This window comes from Oncorhynchus nerka, linkage group LG22 (assembly GCF_034236695.1).
Source record: "Oncorhynchus nerka isolate Pitt River linkage group LG22, Oner_Uvic_2.0, whole genome shotgun sequence".
Lineage (NCBI taxonomy): Eukaryota > Metazoa > Chordata > Actinopteri > Salmoniformes > Salmonidae > Oncorhynchus > Oncorhynchus nerka.
In genome coordinates, this window is record NC_088417.1 from 38677136 (window position 1) to 38688540 (window position 11405).

Below are 11405 nucleotides of genomic sequence, written 5' to 3' on the forward strand. Positions count from 1 at the left end.
ACTCACAGACATCATTCAAACAGTTTTAGAAACTTCGGAGTGTTTTCTATCCAATACTACTAATAATATGCATATATTAGCATCTGTGACAGGGTAGCAGGCAGTTTACTCTGGGCACCTTATTCATCTAAGATACTCAATACTGCCCCCCTGTTACCAAGAAGTTAACTGTCTTACGTAGTTAAATAAAGGTTAAATAAATAAAAATATAGAGCCAAAAAGATTGGAGAAGGTGGTTTACCCATACACCCATACATCTCCGTTTTGGATAGATAACTCTTCATTTGATGTTTGGTTAGAGTCTATTGATTCTTCAATTACATTGAGCTGATTTCTTATGTGCTGTTCCTTCTTTTTCCATAGTGTATTTATATATTGTTTTAGTCATTCACCATAGTGAAGTCGTAGGCTGAGATTTTCTGGGTCTCTATGTCTTTGGTTGGACAGGTTTCTCAATTTCTTTCTTAGGTTTTTGCATTCTTCATCAAACCATTGACATTGTTGTTAATTTTCTGCGTTTTTCTGTTTGACATTTTTAGATTTGATAGGGAAGCTGAGAGGTCAAATATACCTTTTAGATTTTCTACTGCCAAGTTTAGACCTTCACTATTACAGTGGAACGTTTTGTCCAGGAAGTTGTCTAAAAGGGATTGAATTTGTTGTTGCCTAAACCTTTTTTTGGTAGGTTTCCACACTACATTCCTTCCATCTATAGCATTTCTAAATATTACTCAGTTCCTTTGGCTTTGATGCCTCATGATTGAGTACTGCTCTGTTCAAGTAGACTGTGATATTGTTGTGATCTGATAGAGGTGTCAGTGGGCTGACTGTGAACACTCAGAGAGACTGACTGTGAACACTACATCTCTCGCTCCCTCCCTCTCCTCAGTCAGTCAATATGGGTTGTGTTTGGCCTTACCCCTCACTGCCCTGACACAGACAGGAAGTTGTTAGGAGGGAGCTGCTATAAAGCAGGCTGAGATCATTATGACTGCACACCTGCTCAGAGGACAGCTACTCTTTAACTGCTGCAAGCACATACACACACACACACACACATACACACACACACACACACACACACACACACACACACACACACACACACACACACACACACACACACACACATCCAGGGCTGGTACAACTCCACTGTGAGTGTCTTTGATCTCTCCGGGGTCCCCTCCCCCTCTTGTTCTCTGTTCGCGGAAGAGTGTGATGAATGGTGCAGAGGTGGAATAGATGAATGGGTGAAGGAACAGAGACTGACCGGAGATGTGAGGCAGATGGATGGAGCGACTTCTGGGTCTGTATGTGTGTCACCCTGTGGGCAGGTCATTTCGGTGTGTCCGTGTTGTACTGTGTGTGTGTGTGTGTGTGTGTGTGTGTGTGTGTGTGTGAGTGTGGGTGTGGGTGTGTGTGTGTCCTGCTGTAGTCCGCTGGTGTCTCTGCTTGCTGACTGTCCACTCATTGTGCATTCAGTTGGCACCTCTCTCTCTATCACTCACCATGCCTCTGGCCTCTCATTCATCACTCTGATGGTGGTGGGATGCTGTATAGAACCATCCAAGTGTGTGTGTGTGTGTGTGTGTGTGTGTGTGTGTGTGTGTGTGTGTGTGTGTGTGTGTGTGTGTTTTGAAAATATGTTATTTGCGTACAAGTGTGTGACTTTGTGCTAGTGTGTTGGCACGTTGCTCCGAGAGACTTGGCAATGGGAGTGTTACAGGGGCACAAAGCCTCCCGAACCAATTCAAAAGCTTCACCCCAAGCTGTACAATATGGCCCTGAGGGTGAGTATGTGTGTTATCTCTGAGACTCAGCCCTACAGCAGGACAGGGGGACTGATGAGACCACGCTTCATTGCCTCTGAATCAGCCAAGTGACCAAACGCTCCCATGACATTCCTCCCAAACACCCCACACCTGGCTGATCTGATGTGGGATCTGTGTTAATATACTACGCCTGCATGTTTTCTACTAGCCCCACATTTTCTAACATCTGACCTCAGATCTGTGGTTCTCTCTCCAGTTACCGCAGGATGACCAGGTCCAACAGTGTGACCACGGCGGTCCAGGCCGACCTAGACGACCCTGACTACTATCCCGTCGACGCTCCAGAGATGGCGATGCGCCACTCGGCCACCATGCCCCGCCAGTACTCCCGGGACTCCGCCACCTCCACCGTCTCCATCCAGGGCTCGGGCAACCACTACCACGCCCTGACTGTGGAGGAGTACGGCGAGGTGGGTGTCGACCCATCCATCCTGCCCCCACCTGACCCCTGGATGGACCAAGTGGAGGGCCCAATGGAGGTGGTGGAGGGGAGGGGGTCGTTGTGTCCCAGGGACGGGCGCTGGTTCCTCAAGCTGCTGCAGGCCGAGATGGAGCGCATGGAGGGCTGGTGCAGACAGATGGAGCAGGAAGAGATGGAGAACGAGCTGCCGGACGAGAGTGAGTAGTGGCTACACACCTGCACGTACAGATGTACATACAAAACAACTTCAACTCGAGAATATTCCGCTGAATATGTGGAAACTGGTGCAGAAGTTGGGTTGGGGTTCAGTAGAATCACTAACACTTCTCTGCATTTGTGCTTTTTGGTGGTGTTGGTGCATGGTATGTGACGGTTATATCCAGTGGTGTAAAGTACTTAAGTAAAAATACTTTAAAGTACTACTTAAGTTGTTTTTTGTGGTATCTGTACTTTACTTTACTATTTATATTTTTGCCAACTTTTACTTTTACCTCACTACATTTCTAATGAAAATAATGTACTTTTTACTCCATACATTTCCCTGACACCCAAAATGACTTGTTACATTTTGACAGGAAAATGGTCCAATTCACACACTTATCAAAAGAACATCCCTGGTCATCTCTTCTGCCTCTGATCTGATGGACTCACTAAACACAAATGCTTAGTTTATAAATATGTCTAAGTGTTGGAGCGTGCCCCTGACTATCCGTCAAAAAAAGAAGAAAATTGTGCCTTCTCTTTTGCTTAATGTAAGGAATTTGAAATGGTTTATACTTTTACTTTTGATACTTATGTAAATTTGAGTAATTCCATTTACTTTTGATACTTAAGTACATTTAAAACCAAATACTTTTAGACTTTTACTCAAGCAGTATTTTACTGGGTGACTCACTTTTACTTGAGTCATTTTGTATTAAGGTATCTTTACTTTTACTCAAGTATGATAATTGAGTATTTTTTCCACCACTGGTTATATCCATTGTTTTCCCTCTCTCTGTATCCCTAAGTTTTTTCCCTCCTTCCCTCTCTATGTCTGTGTCCTCCAAATGACCCAACAGACTTAGTAGACGGAGTGAAATTGTCTGAGTACCAAATGGCACCCTATTCCCAAGATAATGCACTACTTTTGACCGAGGCCCGATAGGGCTCAGTTCAAACGTAGTGCACTACATAGGGAATAGGGTGCCATTTGGGACACGCTGGGTATTCATGGCAGCTGGCCACACTACCTGCTTGTTGCCTGCTATCTCCTCTGCCGACTTACCAGGCATAGTTATCAATAGGGAGCCAGCTGGGTCCCGCCACACATCTGTGCTGTACAGTAAAATGGCCTTTCACAGCCACGCTCAATAGGGGTTTTCATTCTCAAACTCACTTAATGACATCGTTCAAGGCTACTGCCAGCACCATAGCTCCAAATTGAAAGCCCTACACTGACACCGTCTGCATCAAAAAATAACACCCTGTTTACTTTCTTTTGACCAGGGGGAATAGGGTACTGTAGGGTTCTGGTCAAAAGTAATACTCTATGGGGAATAGGGTGCCATTTGGGGTGCATTCTCAGAATAGCCCAATGTTGTAGCCTTTGTACAACTAGAATACTACTCCTTAGATTTGTCCCTAGTGACATAAATGTTTTCTTCATTTCGACTTGTACTGCATTGGGCTAAATCAGGGTCACACACAGTGTTTCTTGGTAGTCTTAAACAAATCTACTTTGAAACAAAAGCAAGTACAGACTACACATATAGTTATGGACTTTAAAAAAAAATGAGACACTTTGAACCATTTCAGATATTGAAATGCATTACATTTTGAGTTTGCATCCCAATAGTATATGTATATACTGAACAAAAATGTAAACGCAACATGTAAGGTGTTGATACCATGTTGCATTTATGAGTTGAAATAAAAGATCCCAGAAATTAGGCAGTTTTCAAAAATTTTGTGCACAAATTTCTTCGAGTGAGCATTTCTCCTTTGACAATATAATCCATCCACCTGACAGGTGTGGCATGTCAAGAGCTGATTAAACAGCATGATCATTACACAATCGCACCTTGTGCTGGGGCAATAAACCACACAGAACGCCCTGCAACTGCCTCTGCAATACAATTCTACAAGCCACATCCAGCTTCTTCACCTGCGGGATTGTCTGAGACCAGCCACCAGACAGCTGATGAAACTGTGGGTTTGCACAACCGAAGAATTTCTGCACAAACTGCCAGAAACCATCTAAGGAAAGCTCATCTGTATTTATCGTCCTCACCAGGGTCTTGACCTTGACGTAACCGACTTCAGTGGGCAAATGTTCACCTTCGATGGCCATTGGCAAACTGGAGAATTGTGATCTTCACAGATGAATCCCGGGTTTCAACTTTACCGGGCAGATATCAGATAGCGTGTATTTCGTCAACGTTGTGAACAGAGTGCCCCATGGTGGCGGTGGGGTTAGGGTATGGACAGGCATAAGCTAAGCATAACAAACACAATTGCATTTTATCAATGGCAATTTGAATGAACAGAGATACAGTGACGAGATCCTGAGGCCCATTGTCGTGCCATTCATCTTCCGCCATCAACTCATGTTTCAGCATGATAATGCACAGCCCCATTTTGCAAGAATCTGTACATAATTCCTGGAAAGTGAAAATGTCCCAGTTCTGGCCTGCATACTCACCAGACATGTCACCCATTTAGCATGTTTGGGATGCTCTGGATCAACGTGTAAGACAATGTCTTCCACTTCCCACCAATATCCAGCAACTTTGCACATCCATTGAAGAGGAGTGGGACAACATTCCACAGGCTGACATCAACAGCCTGATCAACTCTATGTGAAGGAGATCGTGTCGTGCCGCCTAGAAGCATATGGTCACACCAGATACTGACTTTTTTCAGATTTTTCTGTTTTCTGATCCATGCCCCTGTAACAGTATAACTTTAGACCGTCCCCTCCCCCATACCCGGGCGCAAACCTGGGACCCTCTGCACACATCAACAACAGTCACCCGGGCCTCCCAGTGGTTAAGGGCGCTGTAGTGCAGCGCCAGCTGTGCCATCAGAGACTCTGGGTTCACGCCCAGGCTCTGTCGTAACCGGCCGTGACCGGGAGGTCCATGGGGTGACGCACAATTGGCCTAGCGTCGTCTGGGTTAGGGAGGGCTTGGTCGGTAGATATGTCCTTGTCTCATCGCGCACCAGCGACTCCTGTGGCGGGCCGGGCGCAGTGCGCGCTAACCAAGGTTGCCAGGTGCACGGTGTTTCCTCCGACACATTGGTGCGGCTGGCTTCCGGGTTGGATGCGCGCTGGGTTAAGAAGCAGTGCGGCTAGGTTGGGTTGTGTATCGGAGGACGCATGACTTTCAACCTTCGTCTCTCCCGAGCCCGTACGGGAGATGTAGCGATGAGACAAGATAGTAGCTACTACAACAATTGGATACCACGAAATTGGGGAGAAAAAGGGGGCAAAAAAAAAAAACGTCACCCACGAAGCATCGTTACCCATCGCTCCACAAAAGCTACGGCCATTGCAGAGCAAGGGGAACAACTACTTCAAGGTCTCAGAGCAAGTGATGTCACCGATTGAAACACTATTTAGCACACACCACCGCTAACTAAGCTAGCCGTTTCACATCCGTTTCACCCCTACCTTTTTTTGTAAGATATCTGTGACCAACAGATGGATATCTGTATTCCCAGTCATGTGGAATCCATAGATTAGGGCGTAACAAATGTATTTAAATTGACTGATTTCCTTATATCTGTAACTCAGCAAAATCTTTGAAATTGTTGTATGTTGCGTTTAGATTTTTGTTCAGTGTGCACCACAGAAGACTGAAATATAACAAAAAAGGACAGAAAATAATGAAAGATGTTGATTAATTACGAAATTATGAGAAATAATAATAACATTCCACCCATGAGGCCATTAGAGGGCGCTTTGGTAATTTGACTGCAGGAAAGGCTAATGCATTATTTCTGATGGGGAGAACACAGCGTTATGTGAGGGTGGTGAACTTTGGCACGTCTGCTGATCAGCCCTTGAGTAGGGATTCTGCAGTGAATTTCCTCCCTCTGACATGTAAGTCAAGGTTGTGTATTGAGACGGTAGGCTGGTGCAGAAGTCCCCCACTCTCAAAGCATGGTGGGGGCGTTGTTTATTTGATGTGTAGGATAAACACTCCCCCTTTCATCTAAACTCACAGCTTAGGTTCCCAGTTCCCACTCTCCACATATTTATAGCCTTGCACTCATCAAAGGCAAAGTCTGTGTGACTCCAAGGTTATTTAACTTAAGATTGATGTCTGACTGTCTGTGTGACGTGTGTGTGTGTGTGTGTGTGTGTGTGTGTGTGTGTGTGTGTGTGTGTGTGTGTGTGTGTGTGTGTGTGTGTGTGTGTGTGTGTGTGTGTGTGTGTGTGTGTGTGTGTGTGTGTGTGTGTGTGTGTGACTTTCCGCAGTCCTGGGGAAGATCCGCAGTGCAGTAGGCAGCGCCCAGCTGCTCATGTCTCAGAAGTTCCAGCAGTTTCGGGAGCTGTGTGAGGAGAACCTGGTATGTAATACACATACACACCAATCTTAAATCACTCTACTGCGTCAGCAGGCCCTTCATTGCCAACTGTCACATAATGAGATGATCTATACAAGCTTATAATTGACCCTCAGTGTCAAACAAAACACCGCTATGGTTGCAAATTCTAAATAGGATTCTAGTCGAGCACCACTCAAAGCATACTGACCTTGAAGTGTGGAGATACAAGGTGAAATAGTCCCAGACCAGTATGCTGATGACATACGGATGGGGAAATGAGAGTGGTTACAACCCTGTCCTGACTGAGTGTGTGTGTGTTTGTGTGTGTGTGTGTCTGTGTGGGTGCGTACGTGTGTGTGTGTGTGGGGGGGGGTTCGTGCGTGCGTGTGTGTGTGTGTGTGTGTTTGTGTCTGTGTGGGTGCGCGTGCGCGTGGGTGCGTGCGTGTGTGTGTGTGTTTGTGTCTGTGTGGGTGCGCGTGCGTGTGTGTGTGTCTGTCAGAACCCCAATGCCAACCCCAGGCCCATCTCCCAGGATCTGGCTGGTTTCTGGGACATGCTGCAGCTGTCCATCGAGAACATCAGCCTAAAGTTTGATGAGCTGCACCAACTCAAAGCCAACAACTGGAGACCCCTGGACCCCCCCATGTTAAAGGTACCACTCAATGTAGTAGACCCTATAGGCCAGATCCACCTTAAAGGGTTAGTTCCCCCAAATTACAAAATGCAATATTGTTTATAATGTAAGCAATGTTGTAATTGGGTGACCTATCCCTTTAAGTCTGGACGTAATCCAATACAATGGAATGGTGTTTTTGTCCTGGATGCTTCTACTTTCATTGTTGCTGAATATGATTAACGTACGTAGATTTTAGTTCAATGTAGCATAAGGTGTTGTAATGCATGTTAAAAGGATTGTTGTAATGTTGTGTGATAACCTGCCGGACGTGACTGCATGTCTGCTGTGTTTTTTTATTATTTTATTTTTTTGTTTTGTTGTTGACAGTGAGCTGGATTGTTGAGAAGTCACTCTTCCTGCCATGCACCATCGGGCCTCGCTGACCTTGCTGGCCACTCTTACCCCACGCACACCCCACGCCTACCTTCTGCCTGCGTACTCTCACAAAATGGCCACAGCCATCACCGCCCACATGAAAAAATACAACAGTTTACTATAGAATACCACAGAAATCTGTAGTATACTGTAGTATACTGTAGAATACTATATTACACACTGTAGTATCCCTTGATCATGTGTAGTACTTACTATAGAATGTTGTAGTATACTGTAGAATACTAGAGTAAATACTACAGTATTATCCACACAAAAAAAACACTGTAGTAAATACTACCGTAATATACGCAAAAACTCTACATTACTACGGTATTTAATTTACATATACACTGCCCATTCGCCTCCCCTAATATTGCAATTTATGCCACTCACAAGTGAGAAACCTACATACCAAGAAAAGACCATATATTGTATTCCCTACAAGTTATAGAAAAGAGCAGAGGTTCTGAATGATCCATTCAGATCCCAGTCCTACCTACCTAGAGGTTATGGGAATTTGCTATTTTTGTAATTCTCAAGGAGATTTCCTGAAGGAGAAAGTCTCCACTTCTATATTAAAGAAAACTATACTAAATACTACAGAAATGTCTGCAAAAACACTACAGTAAATACTACAGTATACTACAATCTGCAAAAACGCTACATGAATTACTCTTTTATTTTCCTGCTGTAGTAAATACTATAGTATACTACAGTAAAGTCAACAAAAACACTACAGCAAATACAATGGTATTTATAGTATGCTATAGTATTTTTTCATGTGGGCACCAACCGTAACCTCACTCTTGTGAACCCTGTTGCATGCTCTCACACCATGCAAGCTACAACAAACTGCTAATGTCATGTCAGTCATGCATTCTTTAACCTCCACACAAAATGGCTGCCGTTGTGCCCCTACTGCCAGAGGCACAGAAGATGGCCTCTAACTGTAGTTGTTTGTCCTCCCCCGTCCATCCAGGAGAGACGGTTCGCCCCTCCAGTGCCAAAGAAGCCCCACAGGGGCCACCCTCCCCTGGCCAGGGACCGTTCTCTGGAGAGCTCCGTTAGACAGCGGCTGGAGGCTCGCAAACGTCTGCTGGCCGCCAAGCGGGCCCTCGCGGTCCGACAGAGCTCTGTCACCGAGAGCACAGCAGACAGTATTGAGATCTACATCCCCGAGGCCCAGACCAGACTATGAGACACACACAGATAGAGACAGAGACCCTCCCACACACACACACACACACACACACACACACACACACACACACGCACCTACAATGGTGCACGCAAACACCCACACAGGCACACACAGCACTGAATGGCGAGGGTAGGGTGCTTGTAATATGATCACATCTTTATTTACTTCAACAAAAGAGGGGGGACAGTCACAGCTCTATAGTTGAGTGAGAATACTGTATATTTATGAATTTTTATCCTCTCCATTTGATCCTCTCCGTTGAACTTTCAGCTTTGACGTAGCTCCCCCCCACTCCTCACTCCCAGCGATGTTTCTTCTTGTGATGTCAACTCTTCTTACCGATATTCCACCAACCAAGTGACCTGTTGTCACCCAAACAACAGGTATACCAGTACCACAGCATTGAGGCATAATGTATAATGTTTCTGATTCATTGGAACTGAAGGAAAGTTACGGAGGGATGTACTAGTGGGTCTAGACGGAGTGCTGTCAGGGCACACTAGCTAATCCTGTTGGGTGTCAGAAAGCCTGAGACAGCAATTGTGTCCCGCATGACACCCTACTTCTTAAATAGAGCACTGTTTTTGTGCACTACTTAGTGCACAAAAACAATAACTACCTAGGGAGTTATTTGAGACACAGCCAGCCTCTCTACTCTGGTGACCCTGGGTGAGGCTGCTACTGTGACTCACAGCACAATAACAGCAGACAATAGGGAAACTCAGTCTCTTTCCCCCTGTGGGATACTACTGTCACGGGGTTCACACACACACACACACACACACACACACACGCACGCACACACACGTACGCATGGACGTACAGTCATTTGAGGTAACTTACCTAAACCTGTTTGAATTGTTAGGGAGAACACCTGAGACATGTCTAAAACCTTCTGGAGGCATACGAGACAACTGTTTTAAATGTTTCAATTAGGATTCAATCCTAACTTCGATTTAAGTAATATTTTCACTTAGTCATGCATTGATGTCAATGGAAGACTAAGTAAACTTAAGTATAACTTAGGATTTGCCCCTTATTATTGAAATCCAGGGAACAGCAGCGCTACATGACTTGGCAATGAAATCACACACATAAGCATTTTAGTGAGTCACCATATTTTAAAAACAATGAAATGCAAAGAAAAAGGGTATACACTAATGGTTTGATACAATGATTTTAGTCCAACACCCATGAACACCTAGATGTTATATTAGAGCAACATACACTTATCACACACTATTTTGTTATTGTACTTTCAGAGTACTCTGAGAGACTTTGCGCAGGAGCTGAATCAACACAGTCCGAAGGTGTTCAACGTAGACAATAATATCAATGTGCAAAAATGACTTTCATTTGTAAAAATCCAAACCTTTTATAAAATGGGATTTGGATGAGAGTTGTAGCTTGGGATTCATAGTATTTACCAATAATCAATACAGGTCTTTGTAGAGGAAAAAAAATGAATAAATAAATCAACTCTGTGTCGGACAATGACACTATTCTTCCTTTTCTCCAAATGCAGAGTCTTTCCAGTTACAGGAGCAGTGGCATGATTCTGCTGTACTCTCCTATGTCTGAACTTTAGGGGTTATAGGTCACAGGGTCACGTCCATCTGTCTACCCTCAGATGTGGTAGGATTCTAGGGTTGACAACGCTAATCCTGCCTGGTAGTCAGGTATGGAGTTAGGTGGGCTCATGGCAAGCTCTCAGAGAGAGGTCAGTGCAATGAAATCAGGGTCTGCCAGAATAAAAATGGTGATTGACAGTTTAGCAGACTCTCTTATCCAGAGCGACTTACAGGAGGATTTAGGGTTAGGTGTCTTGCTCAAGAGCAGATAAACAGATTTTCCACGTAGTCAGCTTGGGGATTCAAACCAGCAACCATTCGGTTACTGGCCAAGCGTTATTAACCGCTAGGCTACCTGCTGCCCCGTTTAGTGTGAGTGTGTGCGTGCGTGTGAGTGTGCGTGCCTGTGTCTTTGAGTGCAGGTGTATGTGTGTATCTAATGTGTATGTGAGTATATGGGGTTTACCTGCTTGTTTCTGAAGTGCTTCCTATTTTTCAAGGTCCAAACGGGCCTTTCTTTTCACTATGGATGTGTCCTAAATGGTACCCCATTCCCTATATAATGCAATACTTTTGACCCTTGGCCCATAGAGCTCTGGTCAAAAGTAGTGCACTATGTAGGGAATGGGGTACCATTTGGGACGGAGCCTCTGATTAACGTAGCAGAATCGACATACTGTTAGTCCGTACCTAAACAAGCCCTGCCTATCATTTTCAACGGAACGATATATGCCTGCACGTATGAAGAACATACGACTGACTACATAATACGCATGCCGACATGAGCTAATTG

At 44.8% G+C, this 11405-nt stretch overlaps 1 protein-coding gene across 1 annotated transcript in view; it reads left to right on the forward strand.

The window, feature by feature from the left end:
- Positions 1 to 10525, forward strand: part of LOC115105146 (disks large-associated protein 1-like) — a 107739-nt gene extending 97214 nt beyond the window's left edge. The window contains exons 8-11 of the mRNA XM_029626800.2: positions 2029 to 2450; positions 6719 to 6810; positions 7289 to 7441; positions 8820 to 10525. Of these exons, the coding sequence (XP_029482660.2) occupies positions 2029 to 2450; positions 6719 to 6810; positions 7289 to 7441; positions 8820 to 9038 (886 nt within the window). The 3' untranslated portion in view covers positions 9039 to 10525. The remainder of the gene's footprint in view (positions 1 to 2028; positions 2451 to 6718; positions 6811 to 7288; positions 7442 to 8819) is intronic.
- Positions 10526 to 11405: the final 880 nt, after the last annotated feature.